The 15,931-nt window shown below is 39.0% G+C and overlaps 1 protein-coding gene across 1 annotated transcript in view; it reads right to left on the bottom strand.

Moving 5' to 3' along the window:
- Nucleotides 1-15,931, bottom strand: part of GALNT2 (polypeptide N-acetylgalactosaminyltransferase 2) — a 98,780-nt gene that overhangs the window by 44,476 nt on the left and 38,373 nt on the right. The window contains exon 2 of the mRNA XM_055810479.1: nt 1,561-1,651. Within this exon, the coding sequence (XP_055666454.1) occupies nt 1,561-1,651 (91 nt within the window). The remainder of the gene's footprint in view (nt 1-1,560; nt 1,652-15,931) is intronic.

Raw genomic sequence — 15,931 nt, 5'->3', positions numbered from 1 at the left:
TGAAAATAATCAAAGTAGTGATTTAAGAGAACATAATTCTGTCTGATCAAAATTGACATTTGATTCGAGACTCTCGTACTACTTTGCAGTAATGATTCTCCTGCCTGTTAAATCAAGCCATAAGAGATTACTAATCAACAGATGAAATGAAAAAAGCCCTGACCTGTTCTACTTTATTCTTAATTTTACTTCTAGCTTCAACCCTTCCAGCTTCTGATACCTCTCCCTTTCAACCTGTGACACTTCCCACTTCTTTTAGTAGTCGAATGGCTACTTAAGGTCACTGGGAAAGGAAGGTCTTAGAGGAAATCTATAAGGTTTGGCCCAGAATATATAAAAATTCAAAGCAGGGAAATAAGAATAGTAGCTGGAAGGTACAAAGTTGGCCAACGTATAACCCCACCAACAATATTTGCAGAAAGTTCTGTTCAGGGAAAAAAAAAATACTTGAAAAGATCTGCCAGCAACCCAGTTAAATAAGCCAGACTCTTCAACTTTTTATGATTTATTTCCCAATTCATACACAAAGATATGTCTTGTTCCCCTCTCCAGAAAGCAGCCAAGACAAAGTAGGCCAACGGCTACAGGAAAAAAAAGCCATGAATGTCAAACAGCTTATATTGTACCAGGAGCCTAAGATTGTAAACCAAAAAAATCATACCTCACATATTATTGGGGGTAGAAGTTTCCAGGTGCTTAAAGGAAAGTTTACCTTGGTTAGATCTTTCTTCAAGACCCCATAGTATTTCAAACGTCTAGCTAAGAAATTTGTAAGGCAAACATTAGGATTAATAGAAGAGTAAAATGTGTTGTGAACCTATCTGATCAGAAGTTGTCCTCCTATGGCAAACTTTTTCAATACAGTGTAAAATATTCAAATCCATTTTACTATTTCTGTATTGCTTAGTACATCAATTCAGCTATATATTTAAAATCATTGATGTGAAACAGTTAAGCAGCAAAAGAAGTTTAAGGAAGCAGTCACACAAAATGAAAATTCCTGAACACTTAATTTTCCTAGCTCATCCTCAAGGCATAAGACCATTTCACTCAATAAAACAAAAATCACATTGCTCTATTACTTGCCAGCATGTGACAAATACAGAGCAAGTATGAGAAAAATAGAAGTACACCATCAGCACTGTCAGGAAAATCTGCCACATCAAAAGCTAGACAGACTAAAAAAGTATGAACCTTGGCTGAATCTCCAGTCGGAAGCACAGTCCCAAGGTGACTTGTCTGTTGCCTGCCAGCATTATCCATTGAAAGAAATTAACTACTGCACCAGAGGCTTTTACAGCACCTCAAACCTATTGCAGGACAACAGACACACCAGCAGAGTCACGTTCTCTTTGGTTTTAAACCCAAAGGAGTAGTGAAGCAGGTAAGATTTAAGTAAGCTGAAGCTTTAAGAATAGAGAAGTACATATTGCTAAAGTAATCCTAGCACTTCCAAACTACAAAGAATTATTAGAATCAGAACGACTGCTGTGTTTTACAGTTTTCAAGGATAAATGTCTTATGGCTATGGATCTTTCATAACAAATGTTACTGCAATACCTGGAGGTAGAGTCTCCACACTTTGTGCTTTGTCCTCCCCATCACTGCCACGCACGTCTTTCCTTTTGGGGTCGATATCATTTGGGTCCTCCTGAAAAAAGTACATAATCTTTAAAATAATCTCCTTAATTGATTTGTGTTTTCAGAGCAAACACCAATAACTAAGTTTCACAGATTTTAAACTCATGAAGTGGTGCAAGAGAGCTAACTTCAGATTTTTAAGAGACAGGATCATAATTTCCTCCATTACTTAAAAAAAACAGACCAAAAGTTTAAGACAGGCTTTTACATTTAATTTATGCAGCAATTTTTATTTGGGGAAAAGAGAAACGTTTAAGAAGGAAATGTATTAGAAAAGATGGAATAGTTTTGTTTTGGTTTTATTTGGTAATATTCAAGTTCGCAATGAAGGCAAAAAAAAAATTAAACTAAACCTGAAGAAATCCCTACTCTAGCAAGAAACAGCCCAAACAGGAGAGTTATCTGAAAAAGAGAAGTCAGGTTATCTAGCAGTTATATCTGGAGTGGCAGCCTTACTATTGGAAAAAAAATTCCAAAATATGTTCAAGTTGCTATTTTCATGTGTTCATTTCAGAGGAGCTTATTCTGGGCTTCACAGGCTACTACTGTGCTGGATTTGTGATTCCAGTAACATTGACAATGCCAATGCTTTTTTATTATTGTTAATCATTTTCAGAGAAAATGAGTTTTCTAAACACTAAACCATTTAAAATGAAATGCTACAAATGTATGTTTTTCATAGTATCATGTATTGAGCATACCAGAAAGAAGGAATTTCTCCTCGTTCTTCTACTACATTTCACCATGTTGGCCCAGTTGCCCAAAGCGTTTACCTTGTAGATGTCATTAACTTTGCTTAAAGAAAGATTCAACAAAAAACCCACCCCAAAAACACCCACCCACAAAAAAAACCACACACAGCAAACCCACACTCCCAAAAATATGCAACACATTTGAAGAAAATTATTAGCGCTCAGGCTGGTGAGGGAAATTACCCCTCACTGTGTGCTGAATCCCACCAACACATTGAAACAGAAGCTTGCATGTTTCTAGAAAGTTACATTTTACCAGTTACTTGGCTTTGTGCACCATTTTAAAGATAGCAACTATGGAAACATTTAGTAAGTGCAAGTATCAACTGTAGCTGGAAGAAAAACCTTCCCAATAAGAATGTCGTTTCACAAAAATCCATGAAGCTCTTCGCTATCCCAAATTGATGTAACAACTCTAAAAAATACTGAAGTTGAAAAATAAATGCAAAACATCTAGTAAGCAATCAAATTGCAGAGATTTTTCCTGAAATTAAACAATAATTACCAAGTGCTTCCTTATTCTCTTCCTCCTCTCCCCTTCGAGTCTTTAGAGAAAAACTCTGCCTTCCCATCAGTCCTTCTACCTGAGCACGTTCCACTAAGCATATTTACCAAGTTTTGCTGTTGTGTTTTGTGGTTTATTTATTTTTAATTAACTACCAAAGACAAAGTTGGATTTAGAGATCTTATAGCTAAATGCCATTTTGAATAATCAATTTGTCTTCCAGGGAACTGCTTGGGTACAGCCTTCAGACACTGAGAGGTGAGCCAAGGTACCAGGATGACAGTTCCCACTGCAGACTGCTGGATCTTCAGCTTGCCTCCTAGGACTCGCTATAAATAATATAGGGATGGGAGAGTACAGGATATTAACCTTGAACCTTTGTGCCCTAGATTAGAGCTTTGTAGTATTTTTCTTCTCCAGAAGATGTCCACTTTAATTATTTTTGAAATAGACTACTCTGCTAAAGGTGATGTTCTGTTGTAAGCATTCATTTTCACCCAATAAAGCATTGGGAAAGTACATGTGGGAAACCCGTGGCTTTTAGGGCCAGACAGCATGTTATGTCCTTTACAAAGAGCTCAAGTGCAAAAAGGAGAAGAAAGCAGACATTAAAGCCATAGACAGAAATACAACCAGTTTCTTTACATCTCTGACTAGATTGCTTCAACATGTTAATATGCTGCAATACACAAATGAATCATATGGTCAAATGACATTCCTATGTTGTCATCATCACAGGACAGAGTTGGTTTTTCAGCTTGCTTGGAATGAAACAAAATCCCAACTTTTAATGCGATCTTAAAAAGTCACTTGCGTACGATGAGTAATCTTCTTGGTAGAAGATAACAATTCTTGCACTGATAAAAGGCGTTCATACAAAAAGCTAAGCCTAAGGCAAGATTGAAAGCAACTGAGACAGTTTAAGAAGCACAGCTCTTTAATCATGAGAGCACAAGAGGGAGATTTAATGAACAGAAATTAAAAGAAAAAGCTAATGCCTTTTTCTATATTAAAATACTATCAACGCTATTAGTATTTAATACTTTTAAATATGATTTTCCTGACATACTAAAAAAGCTGGCTATATCTAGTTACAACCTAAATACGGAAATGCTATAAATACATCTGGAAAAGTATTTTGAGCTTATTAAAAAACTAAGAAGGTAGCTAGCCAGCTAGCAGAGACACTAACTAAACATTAGATGCATGTGGAACACCACTAGAGTAATATATTTGTGGTCATTATTCATGCAGTTATTTTCTCAGGCCAAGACACATATGGCAACGTCAAAGTAAGTACATGCCAGCTATAATGCACATGTTGCTGGGATTTGGCACGCATTAATTTTATACACCATGTCACTGCTTCCCATTAATTCCTGATTCAGTACCAGATGACACAAAGACACAGAGCCACAACCTTTCGACTCCATTCAGTGGGAAATCTTACAAAAGTATTTGTAGTCATATTTTAGATACCAAATAAACCTAAATTTAGTGTAATTTTAATATTAAATCATTTAAATATCTATTTAAAAGCTCAGAAGTTAAGGCGAGGTGTATTTATTTACCAATTTGTTAAAATATTCCTTGCAAACCATAACCACAATTCATTAAGGCTAAATTGAATATATTTGGGGTTGGCTTTTTTAAGGATTTTTTGATTAATCACTGAAGTGAAATTGCTTTTCCCTTCATGATACAGTAAACTCTCTATGCCTCAGAAAGCCTACATCAGTTTCCAAACCTTGCTATTACCACTTTTCTTTTCCTGCTCAACTTGCCCACTCATTAGGACTACCCTGTAGATTGAATTTGAGATATGACAAAGATACAATAAGAAACTCCAGGTTAGAGAACCAGACTCAAAAGAATTGTTTCATGATGTGATTAGTTACACATTTGTAGCTGCTCTGACTGGTGTGAGGAAAGGGAGGATGAAGTAGTACAAATGTAAAGCAAGATTCAAACACATTTTTACAGCGTTTCTACACATCTACAAGACACCATCATATTCAACAAGAAATTCAAGACTAGTGTCATTTGAGTTTAGAAAGCTGTAATTATACACAGATATGCGTTACTGGATAATTTCATTGCTATCACTTAGATCTTCCAGACCACTTACCCTTCTGGTTTGGGTATATTTATATGCATTGAACACTACAGTCCCTACAATCATTGCAAAGCAACCAGCGTTTTGTGAATTTTTTTTTTTTTTTTGTGCAAGGTAGAATAACCTTGCACAAAAAAACCCCCACACAAACCACACAAAACCAAAAAAAAAAAAAAAAAAAAAAGTGTTATGTAGGAGAAATACCCAGGGACTTGGATCAGTTAAGTATCTCTTAAAACCACTACCGTTTTTCCTATTTCTACCTTCCAATATTTTTTTTATTTTAAGGTTCAAATATCACAGATTTGACACTAACTGCTATTTATTCAATCTCATTATAGCAGAGATTTCCATCCTACCCTGGCTTCCTATCACAAAAGAACAACCTCTCAATGTGTAACATCACTAGGTATGTTAAGATATCACACACCTTACAAGTGACAAGTCGACGTGGACTTCAGCAAAGCTCTTATGGTTGAAAACAACTTAAGTGGGAGGTAAGTGTGCCTCTAATGCCAGCCATCCCTCTCACAGACAACCCAGATACTGAACAACATGTGACATTCAGGTACAGGAGATTGTTGGGAGCTATGACTGCACCACAGGCTACCTGGAAAGCTCTTTAGTGGCTCTTCCACAGAAAGGGCAGCAAGGCAGATGAAAACATCTCGCAGGCTAATACACAGCACTACCCAAGGGCTTAAGCCATCCAGCTATCCTAGACACACATCAAACCAGCTGCTTTGCTCATCACCACATACCAGCACAACTTTTCAAAAGAAGTTCATGCAGAATACACAGGAGGAAGTCACACAGAAGAAAACAAAGTTCTACTTGCACTGGTAGCATACACTCAGATAAAATAATTGAGAAAAGTGGCTTCACGGGCCAATACATGTTAAGGCTTAATATCTGTTTTGATACTTGCTTTGCAGTTGGCCCTTGCCCAACATCTTAAGACAGATTTTCTTCTGCTGATGATTTTCTAACAGGAAACTGAATACTGGCAGCATCTTCAGAGAGCATCATTTGATCCAGCTGGCCTAATGCAAGGCTTCACTGCATCATGCGGTACAGATCAGTCAAATCAATTGATGATTTTGGAAGGGGTGCTCTCGCTGCAGACTACACTCCTCTTGGCACTTCATATACTTCTGTTCTGATCACGTACTTGGGGCCAGACACACAGAAGCGCTTTGATACCATGTAAAGCAGCACTTGGCGTTGCAACAGTTTAACGCCTGCTTTAATTCAGATCCCCAAACCAAGCCTGAAGGCTCCTTACAGAGCTTAGCTACCTAAGAAAAGGACTCAAAGCCAAGCAGTCAGACAGCTGCCTAAGCCACAGACACAGTCAAAGCCCAATCATCTTTGCTACTGCTAGCACTTAGTATCTGCCTCTTTCCCCACCCCCAGTTCAGTTTACAGTCTTTTAATTAGACATCACATTAGATGCCTATAAGAACAGACAAGCAGCTGAAACACTAGCTCCTCCTAACCCAGGAGGACCTTCAGCAGAGGACAGAGTTCAGTGTGTTGGATTGCTTTCTGACCCACCTCACCTGCTGTCTTCCAAGAGGTCTTCAGAAACACGACTTCAAGTCTCTCTTGCTGTAGTAAATGAATCCAGCTTTCGCGCATGCCGGGGAAGCGCTTTGGCAATTTAATGTAATTACATTACGGGGCACCCATGTCTACCCTTGTCAACAAAAGTGTTTTGTACAAAACAGATAAAGCTGCTCTGCAAACGCCTGGAATGCTGCTTCTTACAGGCAGGAAATATCCCATAAGCAAATGCTGACTTCCTTTGATTGCCAACTTGCTTAGCATTAGTAACAGACATTTCCAAGTATACCAAGAAGCAAAGCATAAATATACAGAAAAAACACTGAATATATATTTATACTTTACAATGTTTGATTCCCACTGTTACACATGATGTCAGAAATTAGTACAGCAGCAATCATTTAATTTTCATTCTTACTCCTTTACTCAGTGGAAGTAAATTGCTGCCAAAATACTCAGAGCAAAAATAGAAGCTTCCAGCGGGGAGAAACAAACATACACACCCCTCATGCATACAAGGCGGCAATTTTAAAAACTCTCAAAAAAAAAAAAGGGAGAAGTGATGAAGATTATACTTTGATGACTCCACATACAGGAAATATGTTTAGATTCACACTCAGTGAATAAACCCAAAACACTTTGAAAATGCCAATTACTATAAGCTGTAGTCTCCAGACAAGATCAAATGCCTTAGTGTCCTACCTTCTCTGTACATTTTAACTTTTACTTAGGGCAAAGTACATGTTTTAGAGTTTACAAATGCTATTTCAAGTACCAAAACAACTATAAAACCTGACATTTTATAAACTCGCGATGGATTAGACAAAAATAACGTTTTCTCTGAAGTTCCTGGTATACATGTATACATATTCTCTGAGGAAGGTCTGATCCAGTTTTGCAGCAGAAGACTTATTTGTACACCAAATGGGATCAACTGGTTCTGGTTCAACTTCATTAAGATTTCTGGGCAAAATGAACTTATTCAACTGACAAGAGCCATCGAGCAACAGAAACACCCAGGCAGGGCTATTCAGGCAGAAATAAGCATAAGGTAGTAAGAAGATTTGCATTTCAGTATATTTTAGGGAACTAATTGAAATTTGAAAATAACATAGGAGTAACAGCATGACTTATCCCCCAAAAGCCTACACTGGCTTAACATATGCTGGGTTAACTGATTAGCCTACAAATGCTATGCAGTTTTAGATTGTATTTTACAACAAATTATAAAATCTTCTGTAAGCATCTAACATCACATAACATGATCCTAAAGGTATAAAAACCCCACAACTCACAGCTCTGTGAGAATTCAGGTATCCAGCTCCAGGTGACCTCGAACAAACCACGTTCCCTGCTGCCTAGATTTCATCCACTTTAGTAAGAAGTGCGTAAACTAGGGGGTCAATTTTATCACCTACCAAGCAAGCAGAAAACTGAACATTACTTACCTTACAAAATTGGCAAGCTAGTATACCAACAGAAAGGGGAAACAAAAACCCCACAAACCCAAGATAACAACACACCCTTCATTTTCTTCAGCTGTACAGTGAAAAAAAGCAGTTGGAGCTGAAGTGGTCGTCAAACTGAGAGGACAGTCAAGACAGTGCAGTAACACACACCCACACTCAGATAAAGTGTACATGGGTAAAAATGCATTTTCTTGCCAGAGACTACTTCTAACATCAGCTATCTCAAGTCTCCCATACCTAAAGAAGTCCTACCAACCAAGCAAAAGTCTCTGTAGAGGCTGCCATAGACAGGAGGAGCACCAGCACCCACTGTGAAGTGCCCAAGGACCAGAAAGCAAAACAGAATCTTGCCCCAACACACGGGACACTGTCACCTCTCCACAGAAATGGCAGAAGCAAAAGGAAAGTCTCATACACCAGGAAGAACACAAATGCAACAGAAACACTGCAAAGGAGCCCTTTTTGCTGTTTTTTTTTTTTCCTAAGACTACTCAATCCTCATGGCTCATGAAGCTGCCTAAATGTATAAGGGTAGATCACAGGTGACGGGGAAGATTAAAAACGTTTAAGGGTACAGGGACTGATGGAAGGGTACGCTCTCAAGTGCACCAGTAACTTTGAAAGCTAGGAATAACCATCTCCAAGGATGGCAGCAGGGAGTCAGAAACAGTATCCAGAACTTCCTGTTAAATTTATCATGTCTTAAACAAAACAAAAAAAATGTCACTTGTCTGCACTACCCGCCAAAGAGTACGGAAATAAAACTATCACAAAACATTTGCAATGATTATTTAAATTCAAGATAATGCCTAAGTCTACTAACGCTCAGTTTTAGTTCCCAAAAGGAAAGATTAATGGAGACCAAATAATATATTTATTTCAATAGTTAATTCATGGGTTTATTTAAATAACATTTAAAGCAGCTTTCTATTCTGAAATTGTCAGTGCAGACACAGTTCCATGATTTACACAGTAAATGCACACTCAGCAGTGGTGATGTTTACATTGCTCTTTTAGTCGTGCCAGATTAGCAAACAAAAAATCCAAGAATAAATCAATCATAAAGGAGCTGAGTGATCTGATCTGTTATACATATGCCAGGAAAAAACTTCAGCAGCAAGAGTCAGGAAGACATCACATAACTTTACCATTTGCAACTTGTTAGAAGCATCTTGTTGGTATGTCCACCTCCAGGGAGCATTTTGTCATCATATTTCACGGGTTAAAAAGTGTTTTAAGTTACATAGGCAGCAGCATTAGTTCTAGCATGCCTATCTCATACCTATTGCTTTTCCCACACTTAATAGTATTTGCAAAGAATATTTTAAATTTGTTTGATTGTTTTCATTCATCAGTTTCTGGAATGGAACAAGGCCGAAAAAGTGATGACAGGTCCCAGAGAAGTAATGCATGTCTTGATGCACAAACAGTATCTGCCCACTGTGCTTCTTTCAGAGTCTGTACTTCTTGTTTGAGAAGTACTGTACATAATTCATTTTCTCGCTGCGTGCTCTTCAAGGTGTGAAGTCTGAAGATTCAGGTAGCTTAACACAAGCACATAGGCCCTAATTCAGATCCAAGAGAGACAGTGGGCATGTTAGTCATTCAAAAAAATTAACAAGATTAGACTAAACCCCTGTTCAACAATCCTGGTTGATTTTACTCACAGCAGATGAAAGGTCCCACAGAACACCTAGATCAGCAAGGGGAGGAAACCAGAAGGACCATGTAGTTTTTAACTGCTGCGACAGTTTGCAAAGCAAGCGTGCAGCTGGTACTGCTTACCCTGACAAGTCAGCTGCTTGAAAGGCCAGCTGCTGGCTCAGAGGGGCTGTTCCCTCCTCACCACATCTCCATCTCAAGCTGCTGGACTGTCCCCACTTCTCCCCTTACAGACACTGGTGTGGGGATCTGATTCATTCAGCTGACCTGACAGTGAGGTGCAGGGGGTAGGGATGTATGAATTTATTATTTCACTGGTTGGGCTTTTTTTAAACCACAAGATCAACCACTAAAATATCAGTTCTCTCAGGTATTTGATGCAAGGGAAGCAGCGGCCAGGGTAGCAGGGAAAAAGAGTGCTGAAAGGGGTGTTCCTATTACAAGTAGAGGATTACAAGTTTAGTTACAACATTAAACCAACCATCACTCAAAACCACTACATATTTTTCTGCTTGAAAGAAGGCAATTACTCCCAACAAATGCTCAGGCATGATTTAATGCCATCTCTTGTTAATTCTACAATATCAGAAGTGTCTGATGAATCAGCCTGCATTTCAAAGCCCTGTCCCTAATCCTCTTTGAATTCAACTCATCACTGCTTGCTTTTAGCTCTAAGACTGACTCTCTAAAGAAAAAAAAAAAAAAAAAAAGCTTTTCCACAGCAGAAGGCAGGGGGGAAAGGCACAGAAAGCAAAGGGTGTGGGACTTCGTTTTAATATTTACACACATGAAAAAGTCTTATAAATTCTGCAAGTCCAGGGAACTGTAGTTAAACAATTGAAAGAAAAGCAAAGGATTGAATAAATAAGTAGAACACAAAATGTATGCATCTAATAACTTAAGTATAGTGAAGTATTCCAATAACCCAGATATTTCCACATCTTGCGTCTATGTATTTCTGAAGGAAGCAGTAGGCAATCCTTCAGCTGCAATACAAGAACTAGCTGGGGCAGAAGGGAAGAACGGAAAAAACAAAACCAAAAAACAATCTCCCATGCCTTCACACATATCTTGAAGCACTGTGAACAGAAAGGGAAAACAATTAGCACTAAACCATTTTCAGCTTGATTTCATTTTATAAATACTTAAACCTGCAAATGTAACTGAGCTCAAAAGGATATACATTTATCAGAAATGCAAGTGTATGTAAAAGCAAAACTGCTGTGGCAGTCACATCCACAGTTTAAGTAAAGGGAACAAGGTGACTATTATAATAAAAACAATACAGAAATAAGATCCAAGAGAGCTATCTTGAATGAAGAAGAGAAAGAAAAACAAGATGCAATTAACAGGTTGAGTGTTTTGCTGGACCAGATCTGCAGGGTTAGGACACAATGAAGGAACACAACACCACACCATTTTCTCAGCCCTAACAGAAGGTTATTGCAGGCACATAAGGAAACTGAAGATAGGTTGAGACAAGGGAATGAAAGTTGCTGTGTCTTGGATCTTTTCTGCAGCATGCAAAAGCATCACTTTGTTCTCTAAGAAAACAATAGGAAAACAAAAAGCAAGACTGATTTAACATCTTAACCTTTTCATAAAGGGGAAAATGTTAATCTTCAGATTCAGAAGATGAGCCACTGCAAAAAAAGGGAACTATTTCCTTCTACCTCTTTCAAGGAGGACATCTTTGAACACAGATGGAACAAGTCCCAGAAGTCTGAAAAATTACTTGGTAACTCATTTAATTAAATAACCTTATGACAAGCTTGCATTTGACAGATGACTTCTGCCTTCAATAACTCTGCATATTTTCCCTTTCGTTCCAACATGAGGATTTATGGACAAGTCTCTGCAGCTCTGGGCACATGACAGTACACATAGCATCAAAATTTAGCAGCAGTGTTCAACCGCAGATACTTATTTTTAAAAAATCAAAATGGAAAACACTGTCCAAAGCAAGTGTAAAGTTTTATTACAGTCCAAAAATTCTGACAGTAAGTGATATCTACTAATGCATTCAAACATTAAAGGTTTCACAGTACGAAATTCACACAGGTAATTGCCAATAACATCTTTCAGTTTTGCCAGACCTAGACAGCATCATTCATTCAAAATACTCTGGACTACTAAATGAAGCTCAATCCCATAATGAAATGAATGCCTATCACAAACTAGAGAAGTATGAAAGGCAGACCCCTGCATCAGGAAGAAGAAATGCTCATCACTGCAGAGATAAGGGGCATCTGTACTTAGTTCTAAAGTTTGGCAGAAAGAATTTAAAGCAAGATTTGTATCTGAAATAGGCAATGCAGACCTTTGTCTCTCTGCTCCACACAGTACAAAACCATACAACATTACACCTTTGAAAGACACCGTTCTGCAACAAGGTACTAACTGGGGGTGGGAAAAAAAAAGCTTGCTTGCCTCTTTTTTTTTTTTTTTTTTTTTTGGGGTGTGTGTGTCTACTGAAGTTAACACCCAAACTAAAACTACCACAGGAAACCAGTGTCAGAGCACTCTACTAGTACAATTTCAACCCCACGCAGACCCACAGCTTCAAGGCAGGAAATCAGGCGTTTCACCTTGCTGCTAATGCATTCTGCTCCCAGCACACAGCACCGCTCTTCCTCCGAACCGCGCTTCGTTAGCTTGTCTGTGCTTTCTGAGAACGTACAGTCCTTCAAGTTGGAATCCCAGTCGTTCAGTCCAAAGCAAAAGGAGACAGTGAGGCACAGAAAGGAGCAGCAGCTTTATGCAGCTAGATTTCATACCAAGTGTCTAAAAAGAGCCCTTCAGATACAATTTTTGTCCTTCAAGGTTTCCATTGTGCATATCCATGAGACCTTGGAGAGCATGCAAGACAAGGCTGACAATATACAAACCTGCATATAGGAAAACAAGTTTTTCAGGACTGAGGGGAAGATATTTAAAAAGGACTGGGCAATTTACTGAAGCATCCCAGGAATTCTGCACACTTGGGAGCAGCAAGCTGGAAGGCAATTTCACACTATACAGACACACTAGAGTTAATCTCATTCTAAAAAGAGGTGGGAAACCTCCTCCTGGATGTCAAGGCCTAGAAAGAAGAGGACAGGGGCTAAAATCTGCTCAAGTTATGATCTATTCATCGGCAATCCCTCAGAGGAGAGGTCGCCAACTGTGCGCCCTTCAAGGAGATCTCACATAACCTCCACAAAGAGCCCTTATCATAGAAACTGAGCTAAGAGGGGGAAAGCCAGAACTAAAGGCTGATCCAAGCATGACGGCTAAGCCAGGTGCAGCGCAGCAAGCTTTTGTGCTTCTTTCAAATCCACCAATAAGGAAAACTAGTGGAATTAACAACTCTAGAGACTCCGACAGGAAAGATGACTCCCAACTCCGATTCCACTTTAAAGCTGCCTAACTCAAACTGTTAGAAACTTCTCAAAATCAGAATTTAAACTGTTCTGCAGGTTTTTATGAGCTACCGTTTTCTAGAATTCATTAGCTCAAAGAAGGTTTTTTACTACCAGCTTGGAAACTGAATATTAGCCTTAATGTTGGAAAATGCCAAAAGATGAGGTAAATGCCATCATCTATTTTGGAAGTCATGAATGGTATATAAAAGATAAGAGCAAAACGTCACTCCTATCATCTACTGTTTCCACAATCCGTATCACCCCGCTATTTTCAACAGTGAGCACTCTGCCTCCTCTCACTAGATACACCCACATACTGGCATTTAAGTCAGAAGTCGTTGCAAAATAAGCAAGAAAAAAAAATGTTTTTGAGGAGAAAGACTCCTTAAATCCTTGTGCATGCATACATATATATGCACACACGTAAATATATACATACATGCAAACACACACAGAGAGGTACTCTTCCACTTTAGCAGCCAGAAGTGAACTCAAATTGCAGATCGAGTTTGTGGTAGAAAAATGGGGACAGGCACAGGGTGGGAGACCAAGTGTACTTTACTTTCAGAAGTGGAACAGAAATCCTAATAAGCAATTTGAGCTACCACTAGAAGATGGGGAAGAGAACGTAGTTGCTTTCTGGCAGTGAAAACAGTTGATATCCTGATCACAGCACAACAGTAAATAACAAAATTATGAGATACATTACCCAAAAGAAGAAAAAAACGAAAGAAAAAGTAAAAACATTTCAGAAAAACTAAGGAAAAAAAATAAAAGGTAGTAATATCACTATCTCGAACCCAAGCCACAGCAGCATTCTCAAATTTAGCTTCTAGAAGGGTGTGTTCAGCTTCCTGAAAAATACATTGTTACAAGGATTAGAGAAGTCCTTAAAGATGAGAAAGTAAGGACTACCCTATACTCAGGAAAGACAGTGTTTGTCTATGCAATAGAAGGCAGCTCCAAATAAAAAAAAAAAAAAAAAAATCAGCTCCAGTAAGAATATGGTTATCAGATTGATGCTCATACTGACCAGCAGGCTTCATAGATCAAGATAGATCACTGCAGTGCTACAAATATTTTAATTACTTTATGTGAACATACTAACTCATTCATATGTTGGTGGTCAATCAAGCAAGACAGTCAGGTAGCGCAGTAAGCATCTAACACTAAAGTATTTTTTTTTAAATAGCACTACTTGTGATCATAAAGAATTTGATAAGATAATACTTCTCACTTCTCATTTTTCATTTCATTTTCTGTTAACAGTCAAAACAGTAGCAGAACTGACAGAATGAAATAGCTGATGTGGTAGGAAAGGAATGAGGATTATTTTAGTATTGGCTAGTCCACAAAATAGAATTTGAGACAGCGACATTTTCTTTCCTTGCACCGTCTTTGTATTGGGTCTGGCTGAGCCCTGTGGAAGCCCTCGTAGTGCTGTGCTTGTACTGGTAGCTAGAAAGGTGGTGATAACACAGCAGTGCTCTGGCTGCTGCTGAGCAGTGATCGCTCAGGACGGAGGCTCTCTCCAACCTTCACCTGCCCCACCACCCAGTAGCCTGGGGGTGGGCAAGATCTTGGGAGAGGACAGAGCCAGGGCAGCTGACCCAAAGTGACCAAAGGGATATTCCAGACCATATGACATCTGCTCAGACAGAAAAGCTAAGAGAAAGCAGGAGGAAAGGCTGGGGGGGGGGGGGGGGGGGGGGGGCGCACTTATTATTTACGTTTGTCTTCCAGAGCAACCTCTATGTGTCCTGAAGCCCTGTTTCCTGGGAAGTAGCTAAACATCACCTGCTGATGGGAAGCAGAGAATAACACCTTTTGTTTTCTTTTGCTTCTGCATGTGTGACTTGCTATTGCTTCATTAAACTGCCTTTATCTTTCGACCCACAAGGGTTTTCTTCCATCTTACTTTCTCCCCCATCTGTTCTGCTGAGGAGAGGAGTGATAGAGCGGCTTGGTGGGCACCTGGTGTCCAGCCAAGGCCAACCCACCACAGCCTGAAAACACAGGTTTCATTCATGCCCTCGCATACACTGCAGATGCAATCCTCTGTTTTGCACAGCAGTAACATCACTTCACACCTGAAATCTGACTTTACTCTCTTCCAGTTGTTACCCAACTAGATCATCATCTCTACAGGACAGCAACTTTCTTCCTAGCTAAAAAGGTGATACCTGTCTTTAAATCGGTCTCACATGCCATTATGAGGTGCCACTGTGGTGACTAAATTTATCAGAGACGTCTCATCACACACAAATTTTCAACACTGGACTGTGCAATCAGATTGCTACAGCACTATTTTCCACTTTTACTGATTGTAAAGACTGTTTAATCTCTCTTTTTATACAGAGTCCCATTTTACGCAGAGCTTTAAAGCGGGCTCATCCTTTACAAACACGTAAAACAGCTGTCCAGCCACAACAGTTAAAACAACAGCGGGATGAAGGGAACAAGTAGTAATGTGAGATACCACATGCAGATATCAAGACAGTGGCATCACTGGCTTTTTAAACTACCTTTTCCATTGTTGTTCTTCCAAATCATCCGTAAGTCCTCACCACAATGAGGCATTAGAAGTGTCAAGTTCCATCAGCCAGCCCTTTCACTTCAAGGCTGAATGGTATTTCTGAGAGCAACAGTTTATAGCTGTAGACATCCAGTATGCCAGACAGCCTGAAAGCTAGATGCTCTAAGGCAAAGCAAAAGAATTACACCCAAACCAAAACAACTTTTCTGGATATTTCTTAAGTCCTAGAAGTCTTTGTTTCACCTAAAAGATTTAGAAGAGAGCATAAGAAACAAGTTGT

This window comes from Falco peregrinus, chromosome 7 (assembly GCF_023634155.1).
Source record: "Falco peregrinus isolate bFalPer1 chromosome 7, bFalPer1.pri, whole genome shotgun sequence".
NCBI classification, from domain to species: domain Eukaryota; kingdom Metazoa; phylum Chordata; class Aves; order Falconiformes; family Falconidae; genus Falco; species Falco peregrinus.
The sequence above is the reverse complement of the archived record's forward strand: the minus strand, read 5'-3'. Positions and strand labels throughout refer to the sequence as shown.